This window comes from Anoplolepis gracilipes, chromosome 13 (assembly GCF_047496725.1).
Source record: "Anoplolepis gracilipes chromosome 13, ASM4749672v1, whole genome shotgun sequence".
In the NCBI taxonomy this organism is placed as follows: Eukaryota; Metazoa; Arthropoda; class Insecta; order Hymenoptera; family Formicidae; genus Anoplolepis; species Anoplolepis gracilipes.
The window spans coordinates 8,056,321-8,079,228 of NC_132982.1; the positions used below are offsets into that span (position 1 = coordinate 8,056,321).

Sequence of the window (22,908 nt, forward strand, 5' to 3'; positions counted from 1 at the left end):
AAAATTAATTAAAAATATTTAACATTAAAACTCTTATAATTCTGCAAAATTCCATCTAAAGTATATACACAACTAGATAACGAAAGTTTGTTTCGTAGGTAATATTTACCAGGTTTTATCTTAATAGAAATTTAATTAAAGTGGTTGAAACGTTATTTTTTCAAGTGAAAGCTTCAACATTGAACATTAAATACCTACGATAAAAACAAAATTCTGGTTAGTTTTTATTAAACAGAATTTAATTTACTGATAATTCTGTTTCTGTCGAATTTCTGAAAAATTTTTATTTCTATAATTCGTATTTATAAAATAAGTAATACTTAAATGTTTTATAAAATTGCTAAAAAAATATTATATAATAAAAATTGTAACACTGAAATGACTACAGTGATGTACATATATTATTACATATTAAAACATGTATAACTATTAAAATTAATATCTTTCCGACTCACAGCGTTAAATGTAGCTGAAGCTTACAGATATGTGATACGAGACTCATTAACTAACGATGCAATCAGCGATAAGAAAAATGTAGACGGCAGCAACCATGAAAGAGTGCATGTTTTGCCACTTGAGTTTCTTAAAAATAACAAAGATATACTAAAACTTATTGCACATTACTATAAATATTTTACTTGTAATATTTTTATAGATAATCATTAATTATTCCGTACATAATCAGTAATAAATAAAATCAATATTTTTTAATATAAAATACGAGTAAAAAAATATATAAAAACAGTTTAAACGTTTAAAAATCTGTATTTTTAAAATCCTTTAAGAATACATATATGTTTTTATATTTTATCTCTCCCTCTCTGGACATATTTTAAAATTTATACTGAAAAAGAAGTTGATTCGTGCGACACACAAGACATAATACGTCGAGATATTCTCCATAAATGTAAATGTATTTGTCTTCATGTATTGTTGCAGATTCAATATGAATGAATACATTTATATATTATGAAAGAATATTTTCTCGTGTCTCATATTGTATAATGTGAAACAAACTTTATTTCTTCAACATTTTTGTTTTGGCGAAAATATAAATTTTTTATTCTTTTTTCAATTTTCTAAAATTTTAATGTTACAAATCTTAAACTTTCAGTTTTTAAAACTGTATGAAATTCTGGATCTTTGCGTTTGTATAAAACGTTTATGTACTCGAGAGAAACTGCTAATCTCCTCAAATTTGCATCTTAAAACTTCGATATTCGTAACTATATATATTCACCTCTTCAGGAAGAGATCTGGAATATAAAATATTTGCAATCTTCATTTCATAAAAATTTTAATGTTTGTACTTTAGGCCTGTCTTTGAAAGTCAGATCTTTGATAAAAAAAAAAATTTTTTGTCTTTTAATCTCCTTTGAAAATGTTTCTCTTTTTTAAATTCGATAAATCTTATTTATTTGATTTAATTGGAATTGCACAAATTTTTTTTATTTCAACAGCTTTGAAGACTCATTATCGTGTTTGTTCTACATCGTTGGATATCGCATCGTTAGCAGCGCATAACAAAATCGCGGATTATTCCACGTAGAAAAATCCATGCATATATTTTCACGACAAGTGGGGAAAATATTTCTTGTCTCATGAAAAATATCAAAATGATATAGTTCATGCGCGAACTCATCACAAGATGGGTTTTTACATTATAAATTCAAATTGTTTTCAGCAATCATGAAATGATACAAACTTTGAAGACGAAACTTGATGTATATACATTTTCTGCACCGTACATATTTCATCACGAAATATATTTATGTCTCAAATACTTTTTTTGTTGTCTGGATTTGAAATTTAACATGAGATAAATCGTTACACATTTTTTATATCAAGAGCATACATTTCTTATTTTATTTATTATTATTATATAAAATTTATGATCCGCAAATCTTTTGTAGCAATATCTCAAGATGTTTGATTGAATAAAAAATTATAAATAATTGAGAAATCATTAATGCCGGTTCTTTGATTCTGACTTGAAAAAAATATTAAAATACACAAGTTAAAAATTTTCCAAGTTATATTAAATTTTCTCATCGTAAAAAGAACACTTTCGGAACTCGCTTCTTGAGTTGTGCGGAAAGTGTCGTCATGAAATATTTCGTACGTATAGAATTTTTACTTCTTTGCATATAGATTACAGCTGCGTTTGTTGCGCGCGCGTACGTGATCTCCTGATGCAGTAGTATATATCTACCTATTTCCAGATGCACAGTAGTACATCCTCGTGTTTGAGAGGGTATAGCTGCGTGTGGACATAACTGTCATGTAGATAGATAGCCAGAAGCCGCTGCATTGAACATCGATTTCTATAAGGTTCGCGTATTAATTTTATCCGCATATTAATTAACGACCACTTTTCATTGATGATTAATACGTCGTGGATTTTCTAATTATAAAGACTTAGTTTAAAATAAAAGTCCAAAATTATACTGAAGCTTCACATTGTAATAAATTTTAATTAATTAAGTTTAGCTATAATTTGACGGTTAATAAAAAATCTTAATTAATTAAGCACTATAGTTGGAATGAAAGACTTTATTGTATAAATTAATATTATCAAAGATCTTTTTTTATACAATATCAGTAATAAATTATTTACTTTTTATGTGATTTCACACATTTTATGAAAGATAGAAATTAATATTGAATACACTATGTAATTGTTGATCGGGTGAAAAATGTGTAGCTCGAAATTATTAATGTATGCGTCAATTCCGACACATTTATATGTGAACGGCTGCTTTTTTTATTTTAGTTGAGTCCTTTTGGTTCTGCATTAACGTATGTAATAATAATTACAAAAATAAACATTTATAAATTATACACATTGCAGACCATGCGTTTCAAGATATCTTCTCGAAATTGTTCTGCGGAAATTATATGCTATGTGAAAATGATTCAAAACGAGTGTAACAAACTTTGACGGATTATTTGAGAGATGATTCTAAAGCACCCTGCATATTTGTACATACATACATATATTACATGACATATTCCACGTAATTTTAAATAGTTTATATTTTTCGGCAAAATGCAGGACATAATTTTGTTTATAATTTTGTGCATCATATAAAAAGACATTTTGAGGAATTAAAAAAACACTCACGTACACAAAATATACATCGAGATACACGTATATTAAAATACGCGATATATAAAATTATAAATAAATTTCTATCACGAGTTATAGACCAATAAAATTTTCACATGCTCTACCAAATTTGCTATTGAATATAATTTAATTGGTACTGTCACACTGACTAGGGTTGATTCCACCGAGACTAATTCCTTTTATAGTGAATAACATTACCTTAGGTTCACGCACCATGGGGGCATTGCTGGAGCATTAAGTCAAGTTAATCGTGATATATGACAGCGCTGAGCGTGTGTGGAGAAGTTGTCTCGCCCATACCGAATTACATCCTATATCTTCATATGTCGGCTTACCTTTAGGTAGTACGCACATCAAAGTTGAGCATAGTATATTGTTTGCTGACAACACAACTTATACAAACAATACTTTGCGTGCGCTCCAGAAAATTAGCGAAAATTCTCGATGTTGTATCAGTATATTTAATTTGTATATGTCTTTCAAACTTTTTATTCGTGATATTCGAATTTAGATATTCATATTAAAGATCAAAATTTAATTAAATTTAACCCGTGTTTGTTGCATAGTTTCTCCCGATATCGGAACGTTCGATATTAGTTCGAAGTTAGCGTCTTGAGTTCTTCAGCATCGTAATATGTATAATGACACTTTTAACATTCTTTCATTGTTTGTTCTCGATAAATATTTCTTTTTCAAGAAAGATAAATGAAAATTTTTATTCAGACCAAAAAATATCGAATTTTATTTTATTTCTGCGTGTGTCAATTTTTGTTTTTTTCTCTCCCTCTCAAATAATTGTTTTTAAATATCGGAAAACTTTAAAATCTAATTTTATATATTCAATAACGAATCGAGGAAATATTACAAGATCTATCGGTGTGGATGCAGCTTTACAGTTAAAGCACGATCAATACAGATGTACACGCATAGTTTTGTATGCGTGAAATGCATATTTGAAATTGCTTGTTAGACTCGAAATTATAATTATGATATGGCAGAAATATTTGAACAAAACAAATGATATTAATATAGCATAATATGTGGTAAATCTTTATTACAAAATTGTAGACTACAAATATGTTAAAACAAGTTGTGTTTGATCATATAATAACTTTGTAAAATTCAAATTTTAATGCACAATTATCGGAATTTTAGCGCTCCTTTGCATCTAGTAATTAATAGAAGTTGTCCGAAAATTATTATTAATACACGATCATACGAGTATGACAAACAGTTTTTAAGACTTTCATCAAAATGTAATTTTCACAGAATTGAGCGTTCGCAGAATTTCAAAAAACTATTATTTAAAAAAAAATTAATTGATCTAATTGATTAACGATAAAAATATAATGTTGCAATATATACTCTACGAATGATATATACCAAGCTGAGTTTATTTACAATTGCTTTTGAGTATTTATAATCCCAGAACGAGTATTTCGACATTTCTATTGAAAATGTTTGTTTGAAATTGATTAAAAAATCCGTAGAGGCAAAAAAGCAACGCAGAAAAATACAAATACAAATCCACAGGCACAAAATTTCACAGATAAACAAAATTCGGTATAAAAACTCACGGTATCTCTCGATATCAATTGGGTTCGTCCTCGTAGCCCCCCCCCCCCCTCCTCTTGAAGCCACGCGATCTTTTATTTGATACGTTCTTCCCAGGAGGTGATGTAAAAGGCGAAAATCCGCGGTGCACAAAGTCGGATTCGATGGAGCGGGTAGAAAGACGCGATCCATGGGACAGCGCGAATAATTCATCGGAATCCAGAGGGATTTAGAGCGGAAGGTACCGCGAATGTGAGCCCGAATGCCGAAGGGTCGTCATTCTCGACGCGAAGCTTTTCGTTCACGCTCTCGTGTGCCATTAGTCGATACTCTCGCGAACGTCTCCGACAGATGGTCGTTTTGTCGAACGAGAAGAAAAAGAGAGAGAGAGAGAGAGAAGATGAAAGAGAGGGAGGGAGAGAAGGGAAAACGCTTCGATTTCCTCTTGTGCGATTCTGGATCTCACGTCCGCCTCCTCCGCATCGCCGTCCGACATTAATATCGCTTCTTCGCGTGATCCTTCATTACGATTACTCCCGGTGAGTTCGCCCGGGTGGTTTTCATCCTCCGCGAAACGCATTTCTGCGAGCAACTCCGGCAATTTCTTGCTGCAACGATTCGATCTTGCTGGACTGTGATTCTTCACATATGTCGGAAGATATTGTTGGAGAGGAAAAACCAGTTAAGGCATTATTCCAGTCGTGCTTTTTTAATACACTTATTCGTTAAATTATCCTTGGATTTTTATGTATCTTTTCTCAGACTTTTAGCAATTAGATTGTTGCTCGATTATTCTCTTACTTTATCAAAAATTATCTATATTCTTTCTTCATGAAAACACGTATAAATAATAATCTCTTTAAAAGAAATTATGTGATATGTAACAGACAAGAAATTGATTGATTATTGAAATAAAGTACTTTTGAAGAAGAATATAATTGTGTCTACTTAAAAAGTAGACAGTTTTATTTCTTACAATTTATATGTAAATATGAATATTAAACATTGATGACAAATATTATCGATATGGTAAATAATATCACGTAATAATGTCGCGTTTGAAACTCATGCTGCGTAAAGCTTAATGTGGCATGTAATAGTTCGGGTACCCCAAGAGCCGATCGCTTAAATGCCAGTTAATTTCTATCGTTTACGGTACCGTATCATTCGGAGCGGCACGTTAACGGCGTTAATTAATCATTGGTCGAGCGACGGCCGTAGACATAGCCGAGGTAAATACCTCGACGCTACTCAGAATTAATTAGATTTTGCACGCTAGAGTTAACGTTGAAGGATATCTTAATCCGGCATGTTTCCGGTCGAGCGTGCAGTATAGTGGAATCATCCATCTGCGTCGGCTAACTCGATGGATACGAGTATGATTGAATTGATTGCACGATATAGCAAAATTTTAAATGTCATCTCTGATTGTGTCATATTGGAGAAATTAAAAGCGTTTGTTCGCCGATGAGAATATCTCTTAGTTTTGCATTAAATTTCTTTCTTTTCTTTTTTTTGCTTTTGAAAATTTTATATTATATTTAAAAGCAGAAATAAGAAATGAAATAAGAATTTTATTGGCAAATGCAAAACAGAATATATTTTTACGACTGCACTTGTTATATTTAACTCTATTCGGTTATTATGTATTTACAAGTTTTCGGCCGTATGTAGATTATCATTGGTACATATATGCAATATCGACATAATAATTCGACGTGTAATTGGCAGGTAGCAATTGGTTTATTTCATGACACATTGACGTTTCTGAAAAATCTTTCCATCTGCTAGAATAACGCGATGTAGTAAAAAAAGGCGAAACATATTGGATAAAATGAGAAAATCCGAAAAAATATGTTATTAACTATTATATTTTATAAATTATTTATTATCGTCATTTATTTTTTCCCTATCTATTAATACACACATACACACGTACACACGTATATACCATATATATATATATATGTATATGTGTATGTGTATATATTTATATTTATCTCTTATTATTTAAAAATATCTTTATATATGTAGATGTTCGCTTTAGTCAATTGACATGAATAACTGTTATCAATATTAATATTCCGGAATACAGTGCATCATATATACATATATATGCTGATTAATAATTATATTGTTGTCGTTGGAAATATTTGATATATATTTGAATAGAATACGTGTGTTATACGAGATAATTCAAATAAGTCATTCTAATTTTTAAAATCAAATTACACATGTGTATGTTCAATGTGTAGAAACTAAATCAAAACGTAACAAAAAAAGTACAACTTATTCAAAATCTACTAAAATTTTATTATGTTAACTATTTATAATATAATACTTATTATATTAATTTCTATATTATTAAAATATGTTAGTAACTTCAATTAAAATATGATTTAACAATTATAACTTAAATTATATTATTAACTAATATTTATTAAAATTATTTAACTATCATTAATTTATTAAATTTATTTAACTATTTATTTAACTATTAACTCATTGTATATTAATTATATATTCTCTTGAAATTCAATTTGTGAATAAATTTGAGGTCAATTTGAGGAGATAATTTTAACAGTAAGTAAAATCTCAATTTTCTACATAAAAATAAATCTTTAATTAAGTTCTATTAAAACGTTCGCAAAGAAAGAGACATCTAGAAAGGAAAAATCTAACAAAGAGAAGATTGTCCTGTCATCTTTTTACATCTCGAGCATCTCGTACGTTTAATTATGCGTTAGCTAACATACAGAATAAAAAAAAGAGAAAATACTAAATTATAAAGTTGATTTTTCAAATTATTCTTTGCTTGCAATGACAGTCGCAGAGCATTTTGTTTCGTAAAGGAACGTAATTACTATTTTATAAAGAACTTATTTATAGTGAAATTATTCTTCTTTTTGAAATTATGGGTTAGCACAGAATTAAAAATAAAAAAAGAGAAAATACCAAATTATAAAGTTGGTTCTTCAAATTATTCTTTGTTTGCAACGTGACAGTCGCAGAGCATTTTGTTTCGCAAAGAAACGTAATTACTATTTTCTAAAGAATTTATTTATAGATTAATCCTTGTTATACATATTGCAATGATAATCTACGTATTTAAAAATATGAAATATTGGGCATTAAGTCAACTGAAAGTTTAAAATTTTCAATTACGCCATTATCTCGTTGCATAATTATTGATCGTTCTATCTCAAAGCTTTTTGATATATTCATATAAGTTTTAATCTGCTTTCAGTCAGTACATTCACCTGATTTGGCAAAATTTTGTTCACATTCATCGCAAGACAGATGCGAGCTTGTGAAATCATCCTTATTGAAATTTTTATTTATTTGATTTTATCGTCTATATGTTTCATCCGATTTAAATTTTTACATATTGAAAAAAAATTCTGATAAAACAGAAGACGGTTCCACTTTAACTTTGGCTCAACTGCAGAGAAATCAACTTCAAATTTGTCCATATAACAGAGATGTAATCTTTATCGTTTATTAATTTAATCAATGTTTGCGTTGGCGATATATTTGTATATACTTTCAAGTTTTTCTCGTGTTCTTTGGCTCTCTATCGTTATCCGTCAAATTTCCATTTAATTTTTCGTCCGCAATTTCGGATGGAAGTTGCCGGAACATTCGCAATTTGATCGATACAGGGAGCTTCGATGTGCGGCGCGCGCCTAGAGAGGAGGGTATTAAAAAGAGGGATGAGAATTTGTGTCAACAGCGGATCTGTGAGAAACATTCCTGCTATCTAGACATTGATTAATCAATAGCGCAAGTGTTCGCGTTGTGAAGATCAAAGAGCGTTAGATGCTAATCGGGGCAAACTTTCGAATCTGTCGAGGTAACACGCCTCCATGCTGTGGGTGTCTTATATCTATGTCCGATCTCGAAATGACATTTTCCCGCATCGATTATTTTTAAAGCGCGCGTCGTAAAAATTTCTTATCAAACATTTCAAGAAAATTAGCGATAAAGAACTGCTAACGTGAAGCAACAGATAATGTTAAAAATTATACAAAAAAAATAAAAAATTAGAAATAGAATAGTGGATTTTCATGGATATATACCTTTTCAATGCAAAAATGCAACTAGCATATCAATTTTAATTTTTTATTTGATCTTTCCATATCGAGATTAAGAGATACAAAGATATTTCCGCAAATATTACTATTTCAATATAGTTTTTAATTTCACTAAAAAGTCTTGATGCTTTTTGTTATTACCAGTACTCGATGCTATATTCTTCAATATTTCAATATATATTCAATATATATTAGCTTTTAAAATAAAAAGGTTCCGCCTTTTTATGTTACCTATGACTCGTAATTCTAATAACTTGTAACTCTATCGCATAACTTTTCACAGATCGTTTTTCGTGCCGCGCATCCATGCCGATCGCTTCCGTTCGGTTCCGCTCATCACGGCCCATTACCTTCTCTCATAAATATCATCTTTCGAGTGCTCGCCTTGAAAAGGATCATCAGCGGGGCGTTGCAGCCGATGCACTCAGCCGCGCGACTAATATCTTTCCGTCGCGCGCCAGCGGAAATTAATTTATTCTCCTAGACGGCGCGCGTTCGATCGCATTTATCATTCGCGACTATAGGACATTCTCGTTTAAAGGAACACCGTTTTTACGCAAATCTGCGACTAAGCGAAGAAATTTGAAATCACTCTATTATTTAATAAATTATTTTCATTTAAATTTTCTTGTGAGTGCACACGAATTGCGTGTAACAACATAATAATATGTTTTTTTCAATTGAATCGTATTAAGATTATCGTTAAGAAAAAGTTTGATAAATTTATTTTTCCTCAGATTTATTCACGCGCATTATTATACTTACGATATATATATATATATATATATATATATATATATATATATATATATATATATATATATATTAATTGTACAATAGCTTGCGCTATATATATTTGCATTTGTCTATTTATACATAATATAAAATTTAAGATTGAAAACACTGTGTTTTTAAATAGTTTGCGTTATATGCAACATATTTATCATTTTTAAAAATCTATGACGTTACGCTAAGTGTGAAATATGATAGCTCGAAATGCAAAAATAACTGAATAAAAAACCCAAAAAATTTTTCTTTCGGATAAAAAATTTATCATGAAAATTTGTTAGACATATGTTATTACGTGCAGTTGCATATTATCCGCCCCAATTATGTCATTTATAAACAGATGAAAGGCGAAAAATAAAAAATCCCTGTTTTTAACAAATGTTTGTAAACAAATTGCAATTATATTTTATTATTAAACATTTATTATATTGCTGTTTTATAAATTTTCTCTTGTCGTACTTTAATAAACAGCTTTATGTAATTATATATTTATACGGATATAGTTTTATATTTATATTACATATATAAATTGTTTTCTTTTTATCATAAATTCTTATTTAGCCATTTAAAATTTAAGATACAAGTAATCCATCATATCTCCACCGTTTTTGTCATTCGGGATATCATGAGGCTATTACCTATTCTCGTTTGTGGACGTTGAGTTTCGAGCTTGTCAGATCTAAAACAGTGTTTGCTTAGAATTCGAAATCGATATCGCTACGACACATGCGAATTCAGTTCCGAGCAGTACGCGACCGAACAACTTGTACTAATGTACTCGTGCGTATATCTGGAAATTCGACTCGCGTTTACATCAATGTCGATTAATGTTTAATAGCAAAGACAGGATGTACCATCAATCGGAAACTGGCTTACGATTTCTAATGGACTTGAAATAAATAAAATGCAAGAGACAAAAATAAATAAAATCTTAATCAAAGATTTATTCGTTGCGTCGTGTGGAACAAATAAATTATTTAGTCACGCTGTGTAAGCTCCATCGAATATGTACTTGAACACGGCAAGATCGCAAATTCAACGGTGCATTTTAGTCTATAAATTTTTTCACCGATTCGCGAAGTGGTTTAATGATGGGGATTGAAAAGTCGTCGGTCGCAAGAAGCTTGCGTTCAGTCGAATTGTCGTTCAGCGAAAATCGACTTCAAATTGCTTGTAGAATCCGTTGATGAAAGAAACGACGACAGTTTTGGGACATCCCGTACATCTCTCCCATCGTACTTTCTCGGATACACGAGTGCCAGTGACTTTCACCTATCTGCGTATTTATGTGTCTACTTACGTATCAAGTTTTAAGTTGCGAGAAGGGTTTTCAAACCCTTTTCAGTTTACTTATCGTATCCGCTCGAACGGAATCTTCTGTGAAAGACTATTTGTCAATGAATCTCCGAGCAGATAGTGCGCAGGCAAATGAGACTTGTGGAAGAAGAAGCTCGATAAAAATATATCATACATTAATCCACACCGAGATATTTAAATTTTATTAAATCCTCCAAGTGGCTATTCATCTGCCCCAAGTTCTTATTTATGAAGAGAAAGGTTTGAATCTTTCATGAATTGTTTCTGCGCGCTGATATATAATTCAGATATTCGCCGAAAATTTTTGACTGTGTCTGTTTGAAAGATGACGCAAAAACCAGACATATATAAATCTGCGTTCAAAATTTCTTGAAATAATTATGATAATTAATTAAATCTCATAGTTCTTTATTCATTCACGAGTCAAAATAAGGATCTTTAATCGAGCATGTGATGTGTTTGAAGTGAAAAGAACTTTAAGAAGCAGGCTTCTTCTTGACTCTACTTTTGTTTCCGAAGAGAAAAGTTTCAATTTGTCAATCAATACTTGTACTTTTTACAGCACAATTTGTTAGGTCGTCTTCTCACACATGACGGCTGTAAATCGTATCTTTATAAGAGCAACATATTTCCCGAGCATGGCGCGTTGTTCTATATTTTCAATAAACTTATACAAACAGACTGCCTCTTGTCTTCAGCTCTTTTCACATCCTCCGTTCGAAAGGAGCCTAAACAACCTGTCGTAAGCCAGTTCTAGTAGAAGAATGTCAAATTTTCCCGACGGAGCAGCTTCACTATTTCTATCACGTTTATGTTCTTTGCCGTTTTCGTGGAAAATTTCCATAACAGACTACGTCTGAATAAATCTCGTATACGCACGAACGCAAACGCGAGTCTTCGACGTTCGTGATGATCGATGTTATTAGGCAACTGTTCAGCTTAAGCGTATAATACGTACCGTTTAATGCTAAGAACACAATTATGATCTTATCGGTCAGTGAGATGACAAATTGCCCCTAAGCCGTTGGGTTAGAACACTGGATCTAAATTCATCGGATTGTATATCGAGAAAAAGCAGACAACGAACATAATGTTATTGCTCTTGTGAATCCGGATTTAAGCTTTTGATTAATCTTGATTAATCTTTTTACTCTTTTCCTTTGTAACTCGTTTTGTAAGAAGTTTCTGTAAATGCTCTAAACGTATCTCAACAGGCTTATATAAATGCAAAATTTAATCGAAAAATATCTAGGTCGAAAAATCGATACTAAACTTGTTTTTTTAAATCTAAAGGATCTTGTTTGTTGGCTAGATTTTTATTTTTAATTGTAATATAATTCGTTATTACACCATGTTTGTGGATATGTTTTTTCATACTGTTTAATTTAGTGGAAAATTAATTAGTAAATAATACTGATATGTAATTATGAATATCGCGCTATGTTAATAGCTTTGTGATCAAATATAGCACAAGATAAAGGATGTTATGCATGACAAGTAATTTGACAGCAGGATAAACGAAAAGCAGTCACCGGAAATAATGCAAATCGATCGAAAGTTCTACAAAGTGTAATGGAACAAACTTTTAACGTTGCAAAAAGCTTCTAATGCGAAACTTCTATTGCCAAACTCTCTCTATTGTTTACTAAGCGGCGCTTTGTCGAAGTCGGTAATTGCCAAATTAAAATGTTAACTACTTTTTGCAAATAATTAGAAATTTTATTTTTGGACCGAACGGAATTTAGACAATCAGTAAAAATCGATATTGATTTGCTTTAACGGATACGTCCAAGGGAATTTGTTTCGCGAAAATTTATGATCTACATGCAGAAGCCGCGATGCATTCAAGAAAAATTACTAAGTGATCCGATGCAATGGTGTGCGCATTAGATAGATGTATTAGATGCGCATGGAGAGATATAGTAATCTTCAGGAGAGAAACTTCTAACACATAAGTATATATATGCGTGTATGTGTGTGTAATTTATGTGTAACTTTTCTTTTATTATATTAGATACGTAAAACAAATCATATAATTTTATAGCAAACTTAGAAGATCTGTCAAGAATGAGTTTTTTTCTTTTGTAAAAATCTACCCAGAATTAAAAAAAAAATTTCTTATCAGAAAAATACAAAGTAAGTTTCTAAAGAATTCTAGAGTTCTTTAAGTTTTCAAGAAGTAAGTTTTGTTTTTTTTATTCTGTTAAATTAGATAAACGCAAAATAAAGTATGTAAATGAAATGTTACTAAATTTATACTTTTACATTAAAAGAACTACTGCGTATATTCATTCTTTTTAAATCTGCATGTTTTCATTTTTTTAAACTAGTTTAACGTATACAAAATTTTCGGATAAAGAGTTCAAAATTCGAATTGTATTATATTAGTCATTAATAGAAAGACTTTTAATAGATATAAATTATAGGATTAAAAAAACTGATGCGGCAAAATTTCATGTCTTTTGATGTGATTTAAATCTGATAAAGTTGCACGAGCAACAACACTCAAACTCCTTATTGTCAAGAAAATCTTATATACTATAACTGTCCTCAAAGTAAAGAAGATCGCTTCTTTGTATCTGGTTTAGTAAATAACTTTTTCTCGATTCGTTCTTTGAGCGTCATATTCTTCTATCATTACAAAGTTCGAAGGACGGCACAAAATAGAAAACAAAAATATCAATCGCACAACACTATACCATTTTTTTCTAATCTTTCGATTTAATCGCAATCTCAACGAAATTATCTACTAATCCCATAAAGCGTTCTATTACCTATCGCATTTTTCTCAATTTTATTGTAAATTAAAAATAATTATCATTATCACAAAGGCAAATTAAGATCTAATAAATAATGTAATAAAATTGGAAATACAAATAACAAAAATATTAAAAAATGTCAGCATTTTTATAAGATTCGGTTTTTTATAATTTTTCTCTTCGTAATTCTTGAAGGATTTTAATTTAAAGAAATGTATATTTTGGAACAGTCTATACTCTTTATGACTACTTGTCAACGTTATATATATATGTAACCTTTACTTCATAACTTGTTATCTCTGTTATACCTTTACTTTACGATAATGAACTTCTACCAAAGTAATAACGTTACGCGTTTGCTCATAATGTACGAAACAACACCCGGCACAAACGAAATTATCTGAAGTGTGTTCCCTAAACTCAATCTGCAACGTACGCACTTTAAGGAAATCGATTTATGCGATATTTACCAACATGCATTTTATAATAGCACATCAGAAAATAAAGCTCCCCTGATTCATGTATAAATATTTATAAGACTGAGACATGTGAAAATAATGAGACACGTTTTTAAAATTATAATTATTATAAAATGTAAAAGACGTAACACAAAACTCAGAATCATGTAGCAAATAATCGTAATTTAATTAAAATTACTTACTCAATCTTCTTTGCTAATTCTACGCGTACTTAATTATCTGATCTTGTCGCTGTACCAGAAATTATACTTTACTCACTCAAGAACATTTCTGACATTTTGTATTTACATTAATCAAGGAATGCTACTTTTGCAAAAGCAATTTAATTTGGAGTCATTATATTCATCTCATTCATATTTTAATAAATGCTATTCATTGAAAAATTATATTATTCTCCTAATACACAATTTAATCGTGAAAATTATTTTATTATGAATCATGCGTTATATCACAATGCAATTTAACTTCAGATCTTATTGTTAGTTAGCTGGATAAAAATTCGCCATTATATATCATATTTAATTAAAATATATATGGTTAAAATGACTTCTCGCATTTTTCAAAAGTAATATTTGATCTTCATTAATCGATATTACTGATATTTTTTTTAGACGTAACAAAAATATATTTTAATAGAAAGAATTTTAAAAAATTAAAGTAGTAATACATTTTAATTAATTATATCTATAATATAAAAGTAAGAAGTGTCTATACGACAATTGACCGTAGCCGAAAACATTTATCAAACGTAATCGATCGAAAATAGAGACAAAACTTGAAAAATCGAGGCGTTTGATCATCTCTAAGTAACATCTCTAAGGTAACATCTTTTGGTCATCTTAGATAACGTCTTTCGTGGATTACAAACGTTTCGTGACTCAAGCGCACGCAATGCAGTTTAATCGCCTAACGCGCTTACAGTCGCGTAAAGTTCTGCTGCGGACATGTAACGGGATGCAATTTCTCGTGAGCTACGCGAGTTTCTCTCCAACGTGCCATTGCTAAAGTTTCAAAGCTAGTACGCTACGATTTAATGTATCACGTCGTTATTTGAAGATTGTTACGCTAAGAAGATTGTTACTCCAAGATGACTCGCTTCCATTGCCATTGCAGTTTTCATTCAAAGTCCTTCGAGAAGACTGTTACCATTAAGCTATTCAGTAGTCGCAATGATTACCGTCTCTTGTCAAACTCGACATTGTTACGGTCGTATTCGCGTCAAATTAATAAGAGCGAGAAATCACATTTTATCGCGATGTAAAATAGGGGAGAAATATTTTTTTTAGAGCAGTAAACTAATATTAATGAAGAAGAAAGAATCATGAGAAATATGTCGTAATCAATTATGCACTTATCTACATATCCGAATTTATTAATTAATTTAATATCGTTAGTAAATACTTTTGTTTCTTAACACAATAAATTCAAGCGGGTTATTTTCCTCGCACGTGTTAATTGTATAGTGGTGTAATAATAAACAAATAAATTGTAGAATTAATTATTGGACTGAAAATCGCAACGAATTCATTACATTTAATTAAAATAAGTGCAATTACATTTATTGGTTACTTTGTATTTATTTCATATTACTTACGACACACTAAATAAATAAAAATCTCTTTGCGTTATTACATTTCTCTCTGACGTTAAATTTTGAATTTAATTTACTTTATGAACATTAATATTCTCCTTTACTTACAAATTAATTAATAAACTTAATTATATATATAATAAATATTTTATTATTTAAAATGTTTTTGTAACAAAATAAATTCCATTCTAAAAATGTGAATAATTTCGTAATTACGTTTCAGCAAGATCATTACAATTCAAGACGCAAGAATAAAAGCAAAATTTATAGCAAATTATCTATCTTTAATTTATAATAAAAAAGATTCATATTTTTGGCAGAGCAAAAAAAAAATGTTTAATCAAATCTAAATAAAATTGTCTTTTTTTCTTTATTGTATGTGTGTATGTGCGTGTGTATATGCGTATAAAATCTCGATTCATTGCTTTTACACATTATATAAAATTATGTTACATAAATATAAAATGTTTTCTTTTTCTTTTCTTTTTGATAAAAACATCCGAGTTAATTATAGCAGCATTCGCAAGGGAACAGTGCGGACTGAGCTAAGCCAACTCACATCGTTCTTATCACTCGCTGAAATACCTGCAAGAAGGGACTCTTAGATGTGGTCGTTCCATCCGGCAACGCTAAAACTTTCCAGGTAGCTATAGACTGCTTTCAACAACACCTAGACCGCATTAGTGGAAGACCACAAAAGATCTACGAGCGCTCATGGAATGTTTGAGAGCAAATCAGTTATGTATATATCAGAATATAATACTCGCACATGTAAACATAATACGATGTTGGAAAATTTATAACATCTTGTGCGTGTGTGTACAGCGAACTTACCTTACATTTTTGACTCCTCACAATCATAATGTGATATGCAAAGAAAGTGACTTATTTTTAAAACTATTGCAGTCAAAATATATGATTTTAGATACATGAATATTATTTTATAAATGTTATTATCGGGATTTCGAGAAAAAAATTTTATATCATAATTATGCCATGCGACAGAGTCTGTTTTACTTATACATACAATACAAAATATATTTTTTTCTACTTATTATTATATGTGCAATAAATAACGCGATAATTTTTTTAATTAAATTTATTAATGTTAATAAAGATATACTATTAATTTGCATTTCATGCATCAATTAAGTTTGTCTTTATTTTTTATTAGGATTAAAATGTAAGAAAAGGAAGCAGGATTGAAAAGATAGAGGTTCACGAAACAGTCGCTATGTTTGGTTTCTTTTTTTTATATAAAACAATAGTATACAGATATCTATAGTAAATTACATTCGTAATAATTCGTGTTTGACGTTTTTTTTTACAGAAATATATAGATTGATGAAGTGGTGTATCTCTCGTTTCCTTGTCGTGATTTGGTCTCACGTGATTCATCGCAATCTGTGAAACTCTAAGCAAAGTAAGCTCGGCCTGAATGCTGAACCACGCGTCATATTCGTGATAAACTTTTCAAATTATGTGCATATACTGCATCGATGGATTTCCGTTTACTTTTCGTTCAGATCAAAACTCATTAATAATTAACAATAAAAGCGTTATTGATTAGAAAATGAAATTTACATAATGTAATTATACGTGTTTTAGAATTTTTTAAATATAAACTTCAAAATAATCCTAAATTCATATTTTAAGTTAGAATATTCTATTATTGCAATCATAATAAATTGATCAATGTCATTATATCGTGTATTTAAATGTTAATAAAATATTGTAATTTTTATGCCAATAATTAGTAAAAAATATTTTTTAATTTGCAGAAAAATTAACTTTCTATGTGTTGTAATATATTCTTATTGTTGGGTACCATCGAAATCTTTTATGACTCCACACGTAAGTCGAAAGCTTTTAAAACAGTAGGGCATTATGACAATTTTGCAGCAAATGCGGTTCTGCACTACCTCGATTTAAAGTTTAAATTATTCGTAATTCGCAATTCACAGCCTAGAGGCAACTAAGGGGAACTAAAATACGCACTTGTTAGCAATTTCCTAGATTAAACTTCTACTTTAGTTTTAAACGGTGCAAATGCGAGTCAGAGCTATTTAGCGTCGAATTGTACGAAGCATTTAACAAGATGCAACGTAATTCGCAAGTACCTTTGTTTCTGCTATATAATATCTTGCTAGTGACATTTTGTCCCTTCACTCGTTATAATCGCAATATTTGCGCATTTAATTTTTTACATAACCATTGACAAATCCTTGATACTCGATATCTTGCATTCGGATTGTAATTGAATAATTCAAGGCATCGAAGAAAGCATAAATGTGCAAAGGCGTAATGATTATCCTACTCATTTTTTATTCATTTAATTAGGATTTCGATGCTCGATTATGAATGAACAGAAAGCAAAGTATTCTGATGATGAACAGCGTGATGATAAACGGTGCAACTTTTATATCTTTCAGCAGTTTTAACATTTCAAATTCAAAAATCTACATGTTACAGGATTTTTGCAAAATCAGCCGTTTTATAAAAAAAGCTTATAATTACTATTTTTAGAAAGCACCAAATTTTTTTTGGATAAGAATTGAAATCTCTCATTTTTCTTTTATCAAAGTATAATTGAACATTATATGCATACACATGTGTATATGTATATATATTTCTTTTAAATTTAACATTAAGTATTAAAATCTATGCCACGGATTAAGATATTCTTTAAAGTAAATTTCATTTATAATTAATTGGAAAAAGGATTTCGTTATTTGTATTCTTGATACACTTTTTTTTTTTTAAATTGAGAGCTTCGAAACTGCGCATCTTGACATTTTATGGGAAATGATCTGATACGACATGGAATGACATCCCGTCTCTTATCAAACCGGTTGTATAAAATATGATTTATAACAAGCAGCAATTCGTATTCCGATGGAGGCAGTTCCCCGATCTCGTCGGATAAACGACGCACAATCTCCGATTTAATATCGTCCCTTATAATTTCTTATTTCGCGCACGTTCGCCGTTTGCAATTAAAGCCCATGGTTGGGTCATGAAAACCGTAATCGTCTCGTGGATCTCTCGTCGTTCGCGGCAAGGATAACAAGTCGGTACGGAATGTGAATTCCGTTCGTTCTCTGGGTTGCGTTCTCAGCCATTCGTTCCCGTTAAACGATATAACTATTTGACGGTGTTTATCTATAAACCGATGCGCGTGCGGGAAGATTTAAGTTGCGCTTTTTATACGCGATATATAAGAACATCGTTTCGAGAAGATGTACACCGCATTTACTTTACCACATCTATCGAAATTTAAAAAACCCATCGGCATCTCGATACCGCGATTTATAACTGCCTTTATTTTTTTACAATATTCGGGACGGATTGTAATATTTCAGGATCGATGACGGATGCGTAAAATAAAAAGTTTCGTGAAATAAAGATATATTACTGCTATTTTTTACTATAAAATTTTGGCAATTTTCCCACCGACACACGCTTTTGTTAGAAGAAAGAGAATAGCAATTATCTTGCCAATATCTTTGTCGAATTAAAGATTCCTATAGTGTAAAAAACTATATCAAGTGTGTAAAAAATGAATTATATATGTTTGTTCAAAAATGCATGTGTTGCAATTTATGAAATATAAAGTGAAATAAAAGTAAAATTTGCAAAATATAATATTACTTCTTCCTACTCAAAATAATTAATTCCATCGATATATGTATCTTTGATAAAAGAAGTTAGATCTAATAAATTAAATATGATAAATTTTTAAATAAAAAAATAATATAAATCAATTGCAATAATTTCGTCTATATATTTGTTGGGTGCTAAACTACAATTCATACGTGTTATTAAAAAGATTTTAGAATTACGCGTAATCTCTGTGTTTAAAATAGACAGAGAATAATTTAATTCCGAATAATATTTCTCGCAACAGAGTATCCGTTTGCAAGATATCTTTCGCATTTGAGATAAACGTTTACCCGTTTTTATATTTTCACTCATAGTTCATTAACTGCATTAACATTTGTCAGCTGTGTGGAAGAGAAACTAAAACAAAGTAATCCGTTGGCGCAATTAGCTCGCCAATTTACAAAGGGGCCGTGAATCAAAGCGATTAAGTACGTAAAAAGGCAAATAACGCTCGCGCTCGCAAACACGCACGAAAAGCTCTATAAAATTCGTATTGCCTCATTAAAAGTAGAAATAGAAACTCCTGGAACGCTGGACCTGCGAACGCTTCTTGCGATAACGAATTCCGGAGGATTGAGTGGCAAAGGAACTCTCTCAGGCTCACAGCTGCAATTCCCTCGACAGTAGTCACAAATACATGAGAGCTCCCCCAGAGCTCTCTGAATCTCGATTTTCTCGCGTAGCGCTGTACATTACGAATGTGCTTCGAAAGACAAGCGGAGCGGATTGTTCAATTATACATTCTCACCCGAAAATGGACAAATCTGAGAGATTTGCGACAGTTTGTTTTGACTAATTGAGTTAAACAGTGCGCGACTCTCTAATTCCTGTTCCTTGTCGTGACAAAGTTGCCCCTACAAACTAATCTGCGTTACAAGAGACTCGAAATGAAAGTGATATAAGTCAAGCATAGTGTGATATACGTGAAGCGGAAAAATTCAGTCAATTTGTCTTCTTTTTTTTTTTTTAAATAAAATTTGTCAAAGATCGCGTTAACACCTCTTTCTGTTCCGATTCGAAATGACCACATGTGCACATTGTGTAAAAATGAAACAGACACGTGACGAGAACTGGGGATGTCAATGTGCGCTGGGGCAAAGAATCCGTCTCGATTTATCTGTATTTTACATGATTCAATGTGAGAACACGCACGTCTCAAGATATTTATACATTGTCTGCTTTACTCCTAATATATTTACATTTTATTTATGATTTATTTTAAACTCTCAAAACGAGAGTTACTTTACGGCCATTGATTTATCGGATCGCCGAGGCCGTGTTATCACTCGGTTCGTTGTAACAAATGCTACCACATGGCAGGAGATGTATGTATATTTTGAAAAAATTCCGTAACTCGGCTCTCGAGAAACAGATAAAAAAATATGTAAAATAATCATCTTTTATTTCCAGATTCCTTAATTAATTGTAGAGCAAAATCAATTTTACTTCATTTAACAAGAATGTGTCATTTAATTAGACAAAAATTTCAAATAACGTTATAAATTTAATTAATAATATTTAATATAATAATAATTATTTTTCGAAAAAGAGATTTAATTTTAAGTGAATTTTTTACTCTCTCTTTAATAGAACTTTAATTTTTACTAAAAAAATATTAGCTTTTAAAATAATAAAAAAAGTTGACAGTTACAAAGAGTAACGATAATTTCGAGATATTTTACAAGGTTGATTAGTATTTAATTCACCTTCTGATACAAGAATTTTTTACAAAGAGAATAACAACGAGAAATATTTTTTATTAAATATTAATAATAATCAATAAAAATAGTAATTTTTTAAAATATATAAAAGATATATGTGTAAATTCTCTTAAAATCTGAAAGTGAATGAGCAAGAAGCTCCGCTTCCAATCTTTTTTATTAAAGCTCTTTATTGGAGAAGCTTCAGCCATTAGCGGAAAGTTTGCAGAATCTTTAGGATGACCTCAAACAAGAACGTGTATATCAATTAAACTTGCATGGAGTATATAATATAATACAAGTAGTCGCGTTTCTCGTGTCCCGAGATACCTGGAAATACACGAGACAGAATTCAGGAATGATACGCTCCCTCGACGACGTTTTAGCTCTTATCAACGTCGCACATTTGTCAATCGACTCGAGTCTTACGAGGAATGCAGATACGCTTTTGTTCTCTTTGCGACGAATGGATCGTCGCAAGGAATCTCGACTATTAGGTCTTCCCTCCCATCTTACCGAAACGCGCTATATCTTGCAACTTTCACCAACACTCGACGATTTTCCACAGCGTGATCGTCGCCGGCGCAAACGATCCGTTTAATGGTTCACCAACGGAGACGATGTTGCACCGCTCGCTCTCGAAACAGCCACTATCATCGCTGTTCCCGTCCCGTCAAATTTACATTACGGTCGCTCAATCGACCGTTTATTATCTCGCCCAGGACGCGGGTATTTCGGTGGCTTTTCCACTGTCGTGTACACAGACGGCCACTCTCGAACACGCGGAAGAGGAGCGCATTAACTCGTCCTTTCGAAGGGACACCGGAGAATCGGCAGAACGGGCGGCATCATCATCATCATCATCAGCAGCAGCAGTAGTAGCAGCGGCAGCAGCGGGGAGGTCAACGAACAACGAGGACCGGAGGATTTGGTGGGTTGATTTCGCGCCTGGTCGTTCATCACGTCGCTGGATATCGCCGCGCTGTTAGGCTCCGCCGAGGGACAGCTTATCGGCGCGGAGCTCATTGTGTCGCTGGCGTTGCTGCCTGCAGGATCCCGTGAGCAACGGCTGGCGTGATGGGCCAAGCAGGCGGCGTAGGCGATCGCGTGCGGGATGTAGCTTTGGTCGACGCTACCGGAGAACAGGGTGCTCGCTAGAGGCCCCACGGCGAACACCGGCACGTCCTCGCCCCCATGCGTCGCCCACGCTCTCGGCACTCCCGCCGTCTGTAATTATACAGTCGTGAGGTGCGATTATTGTACCTAAATCGAGAGCCGGAAGCGATTGTACAGGGTTTCCGGGGCGTGTTTCTTGCTTGCGGAAGACGCCAGCTTCAAAATAGGCAAGACATGCTGTAATAGACGTCACGCGAGGATTGATAAAAGTCCTGTTGATCCGTACTTAGATGATAATGATATGGCAATAACGAAAGTGGGGCAAGCAATTACTAGGTTAAAACAAATCATTTTTAATTTAATGAGAAAGCTGAAAACTGTATTTACATTTTCTTCTTGCACGAAAGTGAGATTGTAATGTCAAGCAAAAAAATAATAAATGTTAATTAATATAACACAAAAAAAAGGAAAAAAATGTGCGCGTGAGAATTTTTATTCTAGTGAGAAAATAAAATATTCGTTAAAAATATAAGCACATCTATATATGTCAATGTGTTTGATAACTTGCGGTGGAAAAAATGTTGTCTTAAATATCTTAAAGGAGTGTTAAAGACCGTTCTTTGTTTCGCTTGAGAGTACCTACTATTTCGTTGATTGCTGGCTAGCGGAGCATTACTTTTTAATAAATCGAGGCTTTTATAACTGCTATACCTATA

The 22,908-nt window shown here is 31.6% G+C and overlaps 1 protein-coding gene across 1 annotated transcript in view; it reads right to left on the reverse strand.

Moving 5' to 3' along the window:
* Positions 1-16,957: 16,957 nt before the first annotated feature.
* LOC140672407 (alkaline phosphatase) overlaps positions 16,958-22,908 on the reverse strand; it is a 182,593-nt gene continuing 176,642 nt past the window's right edge. Inside the window, exon 9 of the mRNA XM_072904553.1 lies at positions 16,958-22,303. Within this exon, the coding sequence (XP_072760654.1) occupies positions 21,875-22,303 (429 nt within the window). The 3' untranslated portion in view covers positions 16,958-21,874. The remainder of the gene's footprint in view (positions 22,304-22,908) is intronic.